At 37.1% G+C, this 18,128-nt stretch overlaps 2 protein-coding genes across 2 annotated transcripts in view; one reads left to right on the top strand and one right to left on the bottom strand.

The window, feature by feature from the left end:
* Positions 1–3,645: 3,645 nt before the first annotated feature.
* On the bottom strand, positions 3,646–4,766 carry LOC5580147 (larval cuticle protein 9). The gene is made up of 4 exons (XM_021850589.1): positions 4,696–4,766; positions 4,269–4,560; positions 4,024–4,196; positions 3,646–3,948 (listed from the first exon to the last, which is right to left on the bottom strand). The coding sequence occupies exons 2-4, from the start codon at positions 4,433–4,435 to the stop codon at positions 3,869–3,871; spliced, it is 420 nt and encodes a 139-aa protein (XP_021706281.1). The 5' UTR covers positions 4,436–4,560; positions 4,696–4,766; the 3' UTR covers positions 3,646–3,868.
* An 8,613-nt stretch (positions 4,767–13,379) lies between these two features.
* Positions 13,380–18,128, top strand: part of LOC110678060 — a 52,103-nt gene continuing 47,354 nt past the window's right edge. Inside the window, exon 1 of the mRNA XM_021850588.1 lies at positions 13,380–13,633. Coding sequence (XP_021706280.1) covers positions 13,494–13,633 — 140 coding nt within the window. The 5' untranslated portion in view covers positions 13,380–13,493. The remainder of the gene's footprint in view (positions 13,634–18,128) is intronic.

Below are 18,128 nucleotides of genomic sequence, written 5' to 3'. Positions count from 1 at the left end.
GCTGTTCTCCCAAGATAACACCACATCACCGCTCTGATAGTCGACTATTACCACCGACAGGAGTATTCGGGGCCTTCCTTAGCCGAGTGGTTAGAGTCCGCGGCTACAAAGCAAAGCCATGCTGAAGGTGTCCGGGTTCGAATCCCGGTCGGTCCAGGATCTTTTCATAATGGAAATTTCCTTGACTTCCCTGGGCATAGAGTATCATCGTACCTGCCACACGATATACGAATGCGAAAATGGCAACATTGGCAAAGAAAGCTCTCAGTTAATAACTGTGGAAGTGCTCATAAGAACACTAAGCTGAGAAGCAGGCTTTGTCCAGTGAGGACGTTAATGCCAAGAAGAAGAAGAAGAAGGGGTATTCGAGAAACGGTGGTAAACGAAATCCGTCAACGGTTTGAGATTTCGAAACTTCGCGCTCTTAACGCTAAAATAATACACAAAGTAAGAGGTTGTTTCCGAGATACGACCGCCAAGTTGACGTTGGATAACGTTAGCTTCTTTTATTTCATGGTTTGAGTCCGTCACGAACTTATGAAAGATTTGTACTGCTAAAAATCTAATCATTTTTTACACTATTTGTTGCATTTGTTCTATCAAAAAAGAATGCCTTCACATCTCCCGGAGGACTGCCTTGTTCGGGCTGGGTGCTTAAGAGTTCTTTTGAAGCGTGAGTAAAGGTGAGCATCGCAACAAGAGACAGTACCAGAAAAAATCGAGGATCTATGTTGAAAATTTTGAGTTCAATTTTTTCTCCTCAGAAAAACGACAAAATCACCTCCTCTTTGCATCGGAGAGCCTGATTATGAACATTGTGTGTTATTATTTGGTTGGTTCAGTTAACATTTTAAAACCGATAGAATTGGTCGATGGTGGCAGAAGCATGAGCGGAAACTTTAGCTCTCCAAACAAATATTCCAGTTGAACGTTAGGTCCACGAATAAGATTGGTTACTTTAGTGGGTTCCGAAGTCAGTTTGAGGTTGAGGTACTTCTCCATGAAGTCCGCGAATTCCATGTGCTTTTGTTTGCTTATATCGATGTTGAAGTTGCCTGTCACGATGATTGGCATGGTCTCCTTTCGATACTCGAAGAAGTTCCACGCCATAAAGAACTTCTTTTACTTCGTCGTGATATTCGGGTGCCTCTACATCTACCAGTAGTGCTCGATAATTCATTATAGTAATCTCGGCAGCGCAGATAACACCATGATCATCTGACAAGCCCAGCTATATATCATAACAGGTGCAGAGTTTGCGAATCGTGTGCGCCACAGCCATCGTTGTTGCGGAGCCACAAGTTGTCATTCCAGCGCCTGACCGTGAAATCGTTAAGGATTTCTTGATTAAGACCGATCTGCGATTCCAGAACTCGGCCGTCATGGCCCTACCGGAAACGAGTGTGACCCAACTGGTCGGTTTGTTTGTTTCAGGTGAAATTGATCACCGTGTCATACACAGCTAAAAATATGTTGTAAATTTAAGTTTATTTTCATGCACATATTTGGAGCATCAAAATAAACCTAAGTTTCAACGACCATTATTTTTCAATCGATTTCACTATAAATTTACACGATCATGCAATATTCAACCATTTTTAGTTGAGAATTGAATGTATATTCATTTAAATTTACATGATGATGAAACAACACACGAATTTGATTTATTTTTACAGTAGACTACAGTTTACATCACATTGAAAATATTTTTTTTTTTCTGTGTACGATTCACACATTGTTTTCCCATATTTTTTACCAAATGTAAATTATTCCATTTGATTCCTCGATTTCCAAGCATGTGTAGCAACCACAGAAAATATAACTATCAGTAATTTTACATACAAAGATATCGACCGTGATAATTTTATTGTGAATTTGTTTATCGGCATATCGGTCCATTTTGCTCGAAGTAAGAGGGAGCATGGAGAAGAAAGCAATGAATACTAGATGGATAGGTACCGTAAGGGAACGGCGAAGAAATTGGATTAGATGTTGAAGAGGGCATACCATATTAAACAGTATTACTTGAAACGTCACTTCCTTGTGGCTAACGTCCCCTATGGGAACGGCTTGGGTGTGTTTTGAGAATGACACTACCAAGACAGCCTTTTTTTTCTTTTTTTTTTTTTTTCAAGCGCCCTAATACTGTTAGGCGATTAAGCAGGTTCGATATTGGGGAATCATTACACAATCATGGATAGTTTGTCCATATCATGTGTATTTCTCCCCGATAAGCCACACACATGATCATTTATTTATGCACTGCGTTTTTTGTTTTTAGCCGTTTGTTATTTTACATACAAAGATATCGACCGTGATAATTTTATTGTGAATTTGTTTATCGGCATATCGGTCCATTTTGCTCGAAGTAAGAGGCTGTCTTGGTAGTGTCATTCTCAAAACACACCCAAGCCGTTCCCATAGGGGACGTTAGCCACAAGGAAGTGACGTTTCAAGTAATACTGTTTAATATGGTATGCCCTCTTCAACATCTAATCCAATTTCTCTCGCCGTTCCCTTACGGTACCTATCCATCTAGTATTCATTGCTTTCTTCTCTTCCCTCTTACTTCGAGCAAAATGAACCGATATGCCGATAAACAAATTCACAATAACTAGGGCAAGTGTACCATTAGTGGTGCACCTAAGGGAAAACTGCTAAAACACGGTGTTAAGATCATAAAATATATGATTTTAACGTATCATTCGATAGATCTCAAATCCTTCTATCATTCAAATGTATAAAAATCACGATTCATTTGAAATTTCCCTGCAAAAAGCCTTGCACCAATAATAGGAACACTGTTCCTTTAGTGGAGGTATATTTTAAGGATGGTTCCTTTAGTGGCGCAAACCATTGATTTCTTATGGGACCCTCCACTATGGGTACTGATGCACCACTATAGGTGCAAAGGAGCAAAAAAATTAAGCAAAATAATTGTTTTAAATAGTTTTACGGTTAAATTTCATGAATATTATTCGATTACTTGTACCATTTTCGCATCGTACATAATACAAAAATATCACATAATCATTTATTAGCGCGAAACATGCCAAAACATACTACCTCCACTATTGGAGCTACCTCCACTAAGGGAGCGTTTGCCCTATCAGTAAGTTTGTAGTAAAGCTACCTTTATCCATACCGACGCTTAGTAGTATGTTCGAAAGGTGTAGAAAAGTAAAATGACACAAATATGTTCCATTCATTTTTCACATGTAGACTCAACTTTACTACATTTTATTCATACCCCTCAAAATATTTTGTAATACAAACAAATCCCAATGTTATCTTAGGAACAAACTTCTCGATCAGACTTTCCATTATTTTGATATATTTGTTTGTACTTAAGTTAAACAGCGCAACAATTTGTTGTCCCTTGGACCAAAATACCGCTATTTTTAAAAATCGCATAGCTTATCAGGTTTTTGTAATATTGTATGATAAAAATGCGTTACATTTAGATTTCAGTCAGTTTGCTCTTTACAAAGTGAGAGCATAAAGTATTTTCCTTTAAACAAATATCCGCATTCCTTTGAACAAATTATATTTTAGTATCCATTACAATTCGACTAAATGTAGAGCTTTAATACTAGCAATAATGTCATACTCATCGCTGACATTAGGTCACTCTAGAAATGTATTCATTGATGGTAAAATGATGGTATGCTGTAATCCCATTCTTTTACAACCATTAAAATAAAAACATAACAAGCGTGTGCTTGCCGTAGAATAGTGGAAAAAAGAGAGCTAATTTGTGTGTTTATCCGCTTTTGAAATCATAAACAATACGTCGTATGAACATTTTATTGAAAAAATACAAATAGCGTAAATTACGGCTAAATAAATTCGCCTTTCGCTCATCACGTTAACCGACCAATGAAGCTAATAGTTTCGGATCGATGGCAAATGGTGGTGGTGCTTCCGGGTATAGTGGCTCGTCTCCCACTGTTGAGAAAAAATAATAACATTCGATTATTCAACGGTATCAAATCAATGTATTTAAAAACTTAAATCACCTACCGATAATAGTTGGATGATATCCAGTTTCGTCAGAATAGTAGGAAACTGTGTACTTGACCCCATTGGGTGCAACATAGCTGTACAATCCGTTGATCACCAAAACCTCACGGCCATCATCCAAGCGCTTCTTATAAGCATTCGATCGCACTTCTCGGCCATCGCTCAATTGGTAGCTGAAATTAAGGAAATCATCAATAATAACTTTTTCTGTCACAATTAGTAGCAAACATCATTGGATACTAAACCTCCAATCGAACTCATCGGTAGCATAATTGTTGGATTCAGTTACTACTTCCAGTTTGGAGTCGGCTTCCCCACCAGTCGGGGTAGCTTGGATCGAACATGAACACAAGGCCAAGACCGCGAGCACCGAGAACGCTTGAACCATCTTCACTGACTTACTGTACCACATCTTTTCGCAAGATGCAACAGAAATTGACTAAATCCAAGAGCAATACTAATTGACTTTAAAGCTTCCAATAGCAAAATGGTGATTAAGATTGAAGAAAAAATGTACGCCGAATACAACTTGTTTGTCTGCAAAAATGTTCGTGGAAGGGTTCATGATGAAGAGAATTGAGAGTTAGCAACAGGTTTTCAAATTTAAAGTTTTTCAATTATTCTGTGGCGCACGCGATTGTTATTTGGCTATAAAATCATCCCTCCACTTACTCAATCTTACTTCGTTGCACAAAATAGCATAGATTGACTGAACATGTCAGTTTGCTACTTCGTTATTGATCGGTACTGGTAATAATGGCGCTTCGATCCCAATGAATAATGGATGGGACTTCCCGCTTATTCTCGAAACGCACATTTAAGCAGCTTTCATATTATTGATCAATAACTGCGCCGGCCAAGTCAATACAGTCAGTTGGAATGGGGAAGGAATGTAAGTGTGTAATGATTGTTGCTTATTGTTGCTGCTAGAGACAACATCTCCACAACCACCACGGGAAGGGTGTTGAGGGAGGAAAAAGATCTGGGAGTCACCGTTAGTTGGTGATGCGATAAACGAAAAATACTACTCTTACTCAAAACATGTTTAACATTTAATGTCAAACTATTAAAGTACAATGGGATTCCGTTGTTGGCAACAAAGTCGAAATTTTAAGTTGCCAAAAACGGAACCGAGCCTATTCTATTTTTTGATAATTGTATATAAGAATATCAAAAGGATATTTTAATATAATCTTTATGGAGACGTATGATAGCCAGACCTCGAAATGATCCACTTTGAAGCATATTTCCGTAGGGTAGAGCTATACTTTGATTTTTTAGACCTGTAATGTTAAATATGACAAACGTTCTGCCTACTTTTTATCGCTTAGATATCTTCAATGAGTTTTATAGGTTTGATGTACACAATTTACAATAAAATGGTATATGTATCGTTTTATTTCCATTTCGTTTTTTGAGAAATTCTATTCAGACTTTCAAATCAGCTTTTGATTTAAACTGACTGCAACGCCAATAACAGATCACTTCCAGTTCCCTCAGTCGATTGCATTCCTCCGAATGAAACAAATTATTTTAGAGCTAATTTTGTTTGTAATTTTTGCAGGAACTTCTAGTGCTGTAATGCCATATGGAGCAAAGAATAGACATACACATCATGGATAACTCTTCTCCCATCAGTTAAATTGAATTGGGCTCTTCAGTAACTTCTTTTATTGAAGTTTGAATAATGAGTTTTCATTACGAGATGATTGGTTTCCACTAATATTACAGAACTAATATGTTTCAAACATTTGCTCCATTGAAACCTACATCTACCTCCAAAAAAGCTGGAAATTTCACGGAACAATTATTTTATTGTGAGGATTGTAAAAAAGGTATCGGGGATTGATTTTCAAACTTTTTTGAGTTTTAAGCCGCTCGGAAGTACATTGGACATGGAAGAATTCATACTGATTTGTTTCGTGAAATTTCTATGGAAACAATTGGTGGAATGGTCAAAAGCGGTGCTTCTACCCTGCGTGGTATGCACTCCTTAAGTAGGCTGACCATAAGCCAACCAGATAAAAACGGGACAAATAAAAAACAAAAATGGGACAATTTTAAAAGACATAGATTATGCGATTGTGCTTCTTTTCCCCGAATTCCAGTTCCCCGAATGGCCCGTTTCTCCGAAGCCATTTACTTGTAAAGCAATGCAGCTCAAAAAAGTGCAATAATAGTCTTTACCTGAGCAGGCGAAAAAAGCTAAATAATAGCAAATTTTGATATGGGCATACAAAAGTGATATTTTTTTTTCCTTACTTTTTATTTATTTAGGCACTCCGTGCGCTTGGCCACTACTATGCCGAGTATCATATTTTAGAATCTATTTATATCCTAGTTCTACTCTCATACCGAGCAGGTAGAGGAGAGTGCTACCGTTGGTCCAATCCATATCCAATATCGAAGTCCATTTGGTGTGCGGTGGTTCATTTTGCCATGTATATGTGTCGTGTGTGGCAACAGCCTACAAAGAGGGTCAAGTGTGTCTCAGTCTTAATCCGATACTGACGAAGGACGGATGTGTTCCCCAAACACGGTCCTTCGTGCGGCGTCTTCTGCTGGCTGGACGGAGTTTTTTGTGTGGGGGGATTGGGAATCGAACCCATGGCCTTCCGCTTACGAAGCGAAAGCGTTACTTCAAGGCTACGGGACCCCCCCTACAAAAGTGATATTAACTTGAAAGATATAAGAGATAAAAAATCCGAAAATAATATCTAAAATTTTCTCCTGGAATACTATTAGCATATCATATTCAGCTTTTATAAGATCTCACCAATATCAGCGAGCTATTCCTTAGATCTTCCAACATCAAATTTAGCTATGGCTCAGAAATTCCAGGAATAAAATTTTGATATTATCTTCAGATCTTTTATCTCTTATGTCAATCAAATCAATATCTCGAATTAATGGTCAGAACTTTGTTTCTGCTCGGGTAGTGAGTAGTGTTGAATTTCGTCCTAAAATATTTAATGAATTCTTGTTTTCATCTGATCATACGAAAGAGCATGTTCTTGCAACTAGTTTAGCAATTTTCCCAGCTCAAATAACGGCTTTAGCATATTTAAACTTTAATTTTAAAATTGATTCCAAATATGGAACTTGACACTTTTGATCATGTTTGACGTTCACTTTGTCGACAAAAATGCCACAGGGCATTTAGTTTTAACACTGGGGTTGTTCCCATTTGACATATCGGAAGGGACACGGAAAACAAAATATACCCGAAATTTGAGTTAAACCAAGGAATGCGACAAAAACCGTAAAAAATGTTTTTTGGACTTAAACCAACGAAAATCATTTAAAAATTGAGTAAACATGTGTTTGTCGCCTAAACTTAGGCGTTTGGTACTGAAATTGGGACAGAGCTTTAGGACCCTATTAGAAAAATTGATAAGCTACCAAAGAAGGAGATATTTGATCATTCTCGACTAAATACATTGTTCACCACCTTAAAATGCAAAAGGTTATGACAATTATGAGTGTTAGAACTTTTCGGAGAACTGAGCTATTCAGGGAAACGGTGTTTTCGGGGAACTAGAGTTCTGAGAACTGGCGTTGGGAGAACGACATTCGGGAAAATGCCATTCGAAGGAAAGTAGCAGAACCAGATTATGCAATCCCAAACTACATGTCTGTATGATTCAATAAAAAACACTTAAAAACCTTGAAGCTCATTCTTTGATTTCCAAAAGGTAGCGTTTTTTAAAGAGTTTCCTAAAAAAATCGTTACACTTTTCAATTTTTCAAATTCAAACTTAATTTTTTCTAATATTTTATTACTTTATTGAAATATCCACTTTTAAAACAGTTAATCCAATCAATTGCGTATCAGAAGTAAACACATAGTTGTTCTTTTTCATTTTAGATATTATATGAATAATTATCTTATGAAGATCCGTATTTTGGAAATCCACCAAAATTTGGCATAAATATGAGTAAAGAAACGCAAAAAGTTAAGCAGAAGCATGTACGGATCAAGTTTAACTCTGAGAAACTAATAATTACTTGGAAAATAGATGAGTAAGGCGATAAACTCTGAAATATTTCTAAAAACTGTTTGTTATGTTTTTATTTTTATGTTTTTACTGGTGTTGAAAATTATGTGCCAATACTCCATTTCCTAAAATACGGGACAATTCGAGCACTTTCCATAAAACGACGGGACAGTCCGTCGAGGGGATGAAAACGGTACTGTCCCGTTGAAAACGGTACGTATGGACAGCCTATCCTTAAGGTGAAGTTGAATCGAAGCCAACCTTCAAATCTTCAAGAGCACGGATCTGGAGAACCAAACATTCGTTTGAGCAGAAAACTTAATCGATTGGTCACCACCAGCTAGTGACCAATCGATTAAGTTTTCAGCTTAAACGGATGTTTGGTTCTCCAGATCCGTGCTCTTGAAAATTTGAAGTTTGGCTTCTATTCATGTTCACCTTAAGTGATATTTATTTTGTAAATCTGAATTTCCAGGCTATACTGTTCCATCATTGGACGTCATGAAGCTCTATAAACGCTTATGTTTCATAACATGCTTTGCTTTCTTAAGGCTCTACTAGGAATCGATTATATATATATTTCTTTTTACAATTTCTCATCGTAATAGGCTGTTTTTCATCACGCCAATCTGTCATGAAACGGACTTCTTTCCTTACTGAATTATACGGTGTGGTAATAGTCATTACGCAACTGAAATCAGAGAGAGACGTGTAACTTTTTCGCAAATCTTCACATCAATTTGTCCATCTAGGGTCGATGTACCAATAGCCGCATAGCTAAGAACAAATATTCGTATAAAATCGAAAAATAAAGCCTCCGGAATTATTTTTGGATCATCCGAAAACTTTTTATCTTGGCTTTGTGGAAAAATTATGAAACATAAGAAAACTCATGTTTTTGTATTTATTATCGCTTGTGCCACTATAGGAACACATGTGCCTATAGTAGCACTATTCCTAATTTCTGTTCCTATAGTAGCACTAGCCTCACGGAATAGGCAAAACACAAATCAAAACCGTAGTTTTACAAAACATTTATATTTTACCTTTGAAGTGTGGATCAAAAGCGTTCGATTGATGTAAAAAAGTTCCTAATTTATCAACTATTTTGTTTAATAACAAAATAGTTTCTCTCAGTAGTGCTACTATAGGAACAATAGGTTAACTATAGGTGCAAGGGAGCTAAATTTTTAAGCAAAACTATTTATTTCGATCATTTTTCGAACAAAATCGAGCTGTGTGTCAATGGTACTTAGATAAATAGCTACTGATCTTCATGTCAAAAATTATTTTGCTACGATTACCAGCGAAACGGCCGTAAAAAGCCACTAGTGCGACTATAGGGGACCGTCCACTAACGGAACACCGACCCTAATCCAATTTCAAATTATATGTAATGTTTAGCTTTTCGGTAGTTGTTAAACTTCCACTCGGCTGGTTAGCCGTAAACCACGATTCATAATTAAAAACAAGTAAGAAAAATAAGAAAAATTGAGCCGTCGAATACCGATTTGATTCATATTACGGACACTTGAGGCCTCAGTGAATTATAACTCAACATAGAGCATACAAAACAAATCATTCTGTATGATTCCTCAGCGTTATTGAGCGTCGGAAACCCTTAACTTTCGAATGATGGGTAAGCTAAATCATCAATAGAAATCGTCGAACCACTAAAGAAACGGCTAAGGCAGTTGCCTATAAATTTGCATACATTTTTATGGAAAGAGCTTATTAAAATTAGCCTCGGAAGTGTGAACTTTTGTACGACAAAAATTGAAACATTTCATGTGAAATGTTTCTTATACAAAGTAGGGTGTCCGTAATATGAATCAAAACGATACCTGGATTTGGTACAAAAACTAATGTGTCCCACTGTACGAGTTCGCCCGGTGGTCATATGATCATATCATATCTGGAATATTTCTGTGGCAACAAAGAACAGAGTGGCAATTCTCTTTTTATTGTGTAAGATGGGTCACATGTTCAAAAAACTGGAAATAGAGCTACCGAATGCATCGTCTTGGTACAAGAACTGAAATGTCACTCAATACGGGTTTCTCCGGTTATTTCGGTGGTAAAAATACATAGTGTAATTGAACTAGAAGAGTCACAGATATTCAAAAACGATTAAGATGGAGCCGTCTCTTGCCTAGTTTGCGAACAAAAACTGAAATGTCCCACAATATGGGTATTCCCGGGGGGCATTCATGGATTGTTTCGGTGATCATAAAGAACCAAAGTAAAAATGAGCCAGAAGAGTCTGAGGTATTCCAAATCATGAAGATTGATCTGTCGCATTGCTAGTGTTTGTACAAAAACTGGAATGTCTCACAATAGGGGTATGTCCGGTCGTCATTACTGGGATATTTTGGTGGCCACAATGAACCAAAGTGGACTTTTATCAATAATTGTACTAGAAGAGTCACAGGTTTTCAAACTCATGAAGATGCTTAGTTTTGGTACTGAAACTTTGTGGTCCCATAATACGGGTTTCTCGATGGCCACTCCGGTGCTCCAAAGGGATCAGAATAACCATCCTTCCATAATTTTGGCAAAATAAATTCAAACAGAAAAAAATATCATAATGATTTGAACGTCATTCATTTGACTTTAGGACATAAATTCGAGTAATTACATCACTTTCCGGAACTCCAAGAACTAGTTCCACATGGACCATACTAGACCTTTTTTTTTCAGAGGATGTGCTCCGGTAACTTGTACCTAATTGCCGTGAATTGTTATACCAAAATATCCATCATCCGAATAGTACTGAAGAAAATTACATATACCTGCTAATACCTTTTTAAGTGATCTTGACTGGTATTTTGTGAACTTATTCTTGGATTTCAAGTTGGTTTACTTCGAGCCCTGAGGAAAATCCAAACCATAGGATCGAAACGTCGGCGATGAATTAAAATTATCAACGCTTTTTTGTATTTGTATTTGATTGTTACTGCAAGCCGAAATAAAAAAAACCTGTGAATACCTATTCAACCATTTATTGACGATTCAGGTTATTTGTTTGGTTACGAAACTGCAGGTTGTCAAAGTTAGGATATCTAAAGGAACTTTTTCTATTTGTATCAGGTTCCTGGTGGCCACTAGCCTAGGACACGGTATTATGAAAAATTTAGATTCTCACTCCAGTCCACTTTTTGGATTGCATTTGGGTCCCATAATAACTGTGTAAAATTTCAACTCAATCGCGCCAGCCGTTCAAAGTTTGTATGGGATTAGTTATGGGAAAAATTAATTTTGCAAAGAAATATCGCCAGACGTCGCCCATTGACCACTATAAATATTCTAAACACAGATCCTTCTTCTTCTTCTTGGCATTAAGGTTCTCACTGGGACAGAGCTTGCTTCTCAGCTTAGTGTTATTATGAGCACTTCCACAGTTATTACCTGAGAGCTTTCTTTGCCAAAGTTGCCATTTTTGCATTCGTATATCGTTTGGCAGGTACGATGATACTCTATGCTTGTGAAAAAAGTTATGAAGCATAGACCATTCGTATTTTTTTCCAATTTTGTTATAATTGTTATTCCTTTACGTGTTAATCAACGTCGCGTTACTAATAGGTTTTCATTGAACAACTTTTTTCGCAAACGTCGGATTGTTTCGCGGTCTTTGGCAATATTCTTCATCGTAAGAAAACCGTAAAAATAATAAGGTATGTGTTCAGAATTTTTATAGAGGTCGATGGGCGACCACTGGCGAATTTTCTTTTCAAAAGTAAGTTTTCCCATAGTAAATCACATACAAACTTTGAACGGCTGACGCTAAAATATAGTTTCATCGATCGAGATTAAATTTTGCACAGTTGTTTTGGGACCCAAATGCAATCCAAAAAGTGGACTAGAGAGAAAATCAAAATTTTGCCCCACACTAGTGGTCAACTCCGGATCTCTCTACTTTAGCGTTTCTGAAACTTGACATGTGTACCCCAACAGAACTATAATCGGTCAATCCACTGTTTATTGTGAGCTGTTTCAATTTTCTGGTCGAAAATCGACCCTAATCACACTTTTTGTTAGGGCTATGGAAGGTTACAAATACATCCTATGAAAAATTTGACAACTGTGCTTATAACGACAAATTTTTTTTTCCTGAGGACAGAACACTACGAGGATCAAAAAATCCGCATGGGAAATACAACCTTCCTACGCCAACGAATACGTGCCTAACAAAGTACTGTCGGTAGCATAAAACTCGCACTTGTTTGGTAAAAACGAACCATCACTAATCCGAAGCGTGCCAAAATACCCCCGTCACACTTATATCGTTCTCAGAATTTGTTTCGATTACCTACCATTAGGTCCCTGACTCCACGAACCCAACAATTTGTTTATTTTTTACACGGAAGTACCCGTAATGATAGTTATTCATCAACTTTTTGCGCCAATAAACTCATGTTCTGATGAACTTGATTAGCGAACCAATTAATCATCATAGAAACGCTATAAATCTCAACCCATCATGTGCACAACACTACAAGCGTGAAATAAGAATCAGGTTCGAATAAAAAAACGCTCCTGAAAATCTGCAATCCACACCTGTGGAGAGCGCAGTGACTTAGCTCAAGGCAGACAATCGTATGTAGTGTACCGAGATACACACGCGCTTACAAACCAACCGGGAAGAAACCAGTTCTTTCGAAGATGTTCGCCGTCATTCAAAGAGCATCTGCCAGTGAACTATGCGGGTGTCTCGTCTCCTCCACATCACATGTATACAGTTTAGTGTTTATTTGCATTTTCGATTCTGCCAAAAACACGCATGAATGAACGGTTGGCCATCGGTTCGCATTGAAGTAGTTACTCGGAACCGCCGGCATGCATAGTCATTGTTATTTTGTAAGTGATTGGATGGTTTACATTAAAGAATGTGCAGAAAATAATTTACGTCGATTTCCGCCATGGTGATCCATTCCTTTTTGGTATAAATTATCTACAGAATGCGCCTATAATATATTAGTTTTTCATTTACCACAAAATATTAGTTTTATAAAAATGGGTAACTTAAACCCATGAATTGGGTCATAATACATACCACACAGATGACAGACCTTAGATTTCCATTAAGAGCATTATTTACAATGCTAGGAACACTTCCAACGCGAAGTTCAGAAAAATCACACTTCGACTCAAGACTCTCTTGAGCCTTGGCTACGAAATCAGGCTTGTAATACACAGCACGAGCCATGTGGCAACCAAAACACGATTGCTCTTGAGCTAAGGTTCAAGTTTATACCACCGCAACATGTAAGTCCGGAACTCACCCACTTTCGTACAACCGAGACGAAACATAAGCATGCCTCCGAAGCTTCCCTCCACCGGCATCAATAGTATCAATCTGGCGTGTTGAAGTAACGGGTGTAAAGTGCGGTCTGTTCTGCGATTCGGTGCTGATAGTGTCTTGGATAGATCTGGGGCTCAATTCGAAGAATACCCAGGAATTTATACGGAATTATGAAATTGGTTGCACTTTGTTTTTACTTTCTGGTGATCGCATGGGTGAAAGTGAGTTCCCGTCCGACAAATGAGGACTACCAGAAAATTGAAATTGAATCAATCCTCAACGCAAAGGAAGGCAATGGAACGATCTATTTGTAAGTGCACTGTGGGTTTTGGTGTTTCAAAGTGTTTCCATAGTGAATGTGGGTAGATATAAAGTGGTATCAACGAGGCCCCACGAAAAAGATGATGAATTGTATGTCCGAAAGAGTGCCAATCAAATCGAAGCCATTCACGATCACGACAGGGTTCCAATTAATATGATTTATTGGTGGTAAAGACCCAAGGACTGGTCAAACTATTGAACCGACTTTGCTATGGGGTAACACAGTTAAACTACAAAAAAGTCGAACCCTAATGATGAAACAAGTTCACTTTTGAATCATGGACGCTTACACCCTTCCTTCATTATTTTAATTCCTTCTTTAGAATTTTTTCGTACATTATATTCATCTCTAATATCTCGATATTGTGTGTTAAGGTGAAGATGAAACGATGCCAAAGTTCAAATTTTCAAGAGCACGGATCTGGAGAACCAAACATCCGTTTGAGCCACCAGCTAGTGAAAAATCGATTAAGTTTTCAGCTCAATCGAATGTTTGGTTCTCCAGATCCGTGCTCTTGAAAATTTGAACTTTGGCTTCGGTTCATCGTCAACTTAAGCATCACTATCATTATAATTTGGTAAAACTAAAATAAGCTTTTATTAACATTTTGTTAACAACATATTTCATTTCATTTATCATAGCAGTTCAGAATGTTTACAGGTGAGTTGATTTCACCTACTTGTAGAAGAAAATCGCTTCCTTTAACTGATTCTAAATAAATAACGCATTGATAGTGGCAATTGAAGATTGCAACGATTTTTGACTAGAATTATTCATAATTCTATTCGTCATTTGTTCCAATGTTGGATATTCTATGTAACTATGTAGTACTATACCAGGGAGGGAGTTTCAGAATCATTTTCAAAATTATATTTTGAATCCTCTACAGAGCTTTCTTCCTGGTTTTACAACAACTATTCGATATTGGTACAGCATACAACATGGCTGGAATGAAACATTATTTGAAGACCAATAGCGTGTTCTTAAGGCAAAGTTTTGATTGTTTATTAATAAGAGGATGAAAACATTTCACATATTTGTTACATTTGACTTGAAAGCCCTTAATGTGATTTTTGAAAGTTAAATTCTTATCTAGCATGAGCCCTAGATACTTAACTTCATCTGACCAATTTATTGGAACCCACTCCCAACGTGGCAACATGTAAACTTTAAGGTTTCAAATAGACTGGTTTTGGTTTACGTGGGAATATTATTAGTTGATTTTTGGAAGCATTAGGAGAAATCTTCCATTTTTACAAACATGAATTAAAAAAAAATATCCAAACTTTTTTTCAATCTTCTACAGATGACACGCAGGCTTCGTCCATTGGCCGAAAGGCCTGTGTCATCCGCAAACAAAGATTTTTGACATTCCTGAGGTAACTCAGGTGTATAATATTGGTCCCAAAATGCTGTCTTGAGGAACATCAGCTCTTACAGAAAGTATTTTAAACTTGGAGTTCCGATAATTAACCTGAAGAGTAAAATTTGACAGATAACTTTGGATTATTCTAGCAATGTACATTGGACAATAAAAGTTTGTTTTTAATTTTACAAGCAAGCATGCCAAACACTGTCAAATGCTTTTTCTATGTCTAGGCGAGCCAGATCAGTAGAAAAGTTTTCAAATTTAAAAGAACGAATTAAATTTAACACGTTATGAGTGGTCGAATATCCATGTCGGAATCCGAACTGTTAATTGAAAATTGAATTTTCGTTGCTCTTGACCATCCTTCTGTTCATAATGACCTTTTCAAACAGTTTACTGATGGAGAAAAACAAGCTAAATGGGTGATAGCTGGAAAATTCTGCAGGATTTTTGATTGGTTTTAAAATTGGTACAAACATCTGTCAGGTAAGAATGTCAACTGTAAACATTTGTTACATTTATGAACCAAGAATGATAAGTTACTCTCTGAAAGTTTTTTGAAGAGGATGTAAAATATTCCATCATCGCCAGCATCTTTCATATTTTGTAATTTTTAATAATAGCTCACTTCTTCCAAATCAATCCCCCAGGAACATTGTCTTGGTTGAGGAAGCTTTCAAAATCCTTAGTATTTTTTGTAGATAAATTCAACGACTAGGATGTTTTAGATTTAAAATTCGGATATTTGGCTTTCTCAGTCTTGGGACAATCAAAACGATATGTTTTGTTTTCCCGATGTTTCGGCTCTTTTATTGGGCTTTCATAAAAGTTGACAGCTATACCCTTGAAAAAGACTTAATAAAGCAGAATCGTTGGACAAAGCAAAACATAATGTTTTATTTTTCCCAAGACTGAGAAAGCCAAAAAAACGTTATTTAATACTGACTAGTGAGTCCTTGATTGAAATTGTAAGCGCTTTCAAACTACATAGCAAATTTTGGAGCTTTTCCCAATAAGGTCGTTATAATTTGTTTGCCTTTTTCAATGCTGAAATTGGCTCCTTCGTTTTTTTGACGTTGGATAACGTCTTACGGCAACATACTGGGGTACAATTTTGAAAAACGAAAAATCGCTCGCGTCACGAAAAGTGGTTAGATTTTGACTGTTAATAACATACTAACTCCAGCATAGATTTTCAAGATTCTTGCACCAATCGATTGGAAATCTTTCTACGAATCTACTCCAATAAGGGATGGTACACAAATTATGTCACGCTAAATTTCAACTTTTTCGACCCCCTCCCCCCCCCCCTTGTCACACTTTTTGTATGAGTCCTCTGAATATTGTGTAAGGTTTGTCACGCTTGGCTCAACCCCCTCCCCCCCCCCTTGGAGCGTGACGTAATTTGTGCATGAAGCCTAATGAAAACTATTGATTTTCATGACTAAACTATTGAAAAATTGGTAAATATCGAGGCATGTCCTTTTTTCCATAGAAAAGCACATTTTTCTTGCTGTTATAAGGTTTTGGCGTTTTGAAGTTTACATATACCGTAATATCGGGTGAAACTGATCATTTTTCATGGTTTTTATTGTCTGTTTTCAAAAATGTTGAAAATGCCAACTGAACGATTAGCCTTTTTGGCTCATGTGCCAAAATTTTCTAACAAATGTGCTTTTAGTGCTAAAAATCATCCCTTAAATTGAAAATCGGGGAATCCCATTTCGGGGTGAAATTGAACAATTGCGATTATTGTTAATTTTTGAAATGATTCTACATAATGAATATGAGGTCCCTGAATCCGAATATGCTTGCTAAATTCCTAATAATGCAATATTTGAAGAAATAATGAATAATGAATAGTTAATTTCAAGAATTGCGATGAAAACGCCTATATGTAGGCAATTTCCTAAGGATCAGTTAAGAGTAGAGGCTGCAAAAATGCTACCGCCGCCCGAACCGAGCGACGAGAACCTAGGTAAAACTTTGTTTGCCATTTATCTCCGTTGAAAACTAATCAACCAAAATTATAATTGATAAAAACATTAATTAATCAATTAATAGTCATAGATGAAATGTCTCTGGTTGTAACTCTTTTACGTGGAATGCATTGTTGTGAACCTGAAAAGGGCCGTTTTGTTTGAAATTGTGCTGCAATTCAATTTAAGCGTGTTCTCCACGGATACGACGAGTCAGCTGGATGTCCTTCGACATGATGCTGACACGCTTGGAGTGGATCGCGCACAGTTTGGTATCCTCAAACAAACCGATCGTGCAGGACCATGACGGCCGAGCTCTGGAATCGCAGATTTGCCTCTACATTTCCCCGGATACCACGACGAAGCAAAAGAAGTTCTTCATGGTGCAGAACTTCTTCGAGTATCAAAAGGAGATCATGCCAATCATGGTGACTGGCAATTTTAACATCGATTTGAGCAAAGAGGAGAACATGGAGCTCGCGGACTTCATGGAGAAGTACCTCAACCTCAAACTAGCTTAAGAACCCATTAAAGCAACCAATCTTAGTAGATCATGCGTGAACCTAACGTTAGACCGAAATATTTGTTTGGGAAGCAAGAGTTACCGCTCATGCTTCTTCTTCCATCGATCGAATCTATCGGCGTTGAAATGTTAACCGAACCAACCAAATAATAACACACAATGTCCATAATAGGTCAGAATTGACATGCAACAAATAGTATGAAAATTCATTGGATTTTTATCAGTAGACATCTTGCATAAGTTCGTGACGGTCTCAAGCCAGAAAATTGAAGAAGTAGCTAACGTTATCCAACGTCAACTTGGCGGTTGTACCTCGGAAACAACCTCTTACTTTTTTTCTTCAACATTTAAGATAATTCCTAAAATGGCTCAGAGGCAGGGTCAAATTGAGAAACTTGATTAACACAATTGCGAGAAATGTTTTTAATTTCTTTTTTGCAAATCTTGCCATAGAATTCTCATAGCAGAATCGCGAGTACGTTGAAACTGACACAAAAAAATGACTTATAGCGAGTCAATTTCCGCAGGTCTGTTTGAAGCTAATCAACTTGCTGCCCAGTGAAATGAAAAGGCAAGCAGCTATGAAAGTATATTTTCCAAGCTGTATCTCAA

Source organism: Aedes aegypti, chromosome 3 (assembly GCF_002204515.2).
Source record: "Aedes aegypti strain LVP_AGWG chromosome 3, AaegL5.0 Primary Assembly, whole genome shotgun sequence".
Taxonomy (NCBI): Eukaryota; Metazoa; Arthropoda; class Insecta; order Diptera; family Culicidae; genus Aedes; species Aedes aegypti.
The sequence above is the reverse complement of the archived record's forward strand: the minus strand, read 5'-3'. Positions and strand labels throughout refer to the sequence as shown.

What these genes read in the sequence shown, in the direction of transcription:
- LOC5580147 (XM_021850589.1), bottom strand. Translation starts at nt 4,435, where the DNA reads ATGTGGTACAGTAAGTCAGTGAAGATGGTTCAAGCGTTCTCGGTGCTC. An exon ending in ACCGATGAGTTCGATTGGAG is followed by an intron (nt 4,197 to 4,268) that starts GTTTAGTATCCA and finishes CCTTAATTTCAG; the next exon opens with CTACCAATTGAGCGATGGCC. An exon ending in ATATCATCCAACTATTATCG is followed by an intron (nt 3,949 to 4,023) that starts GTAGGTGATTTA and finishes TTTTCTCAACAG; the next exon opens with TGGGAGACGAGCCACTATAC.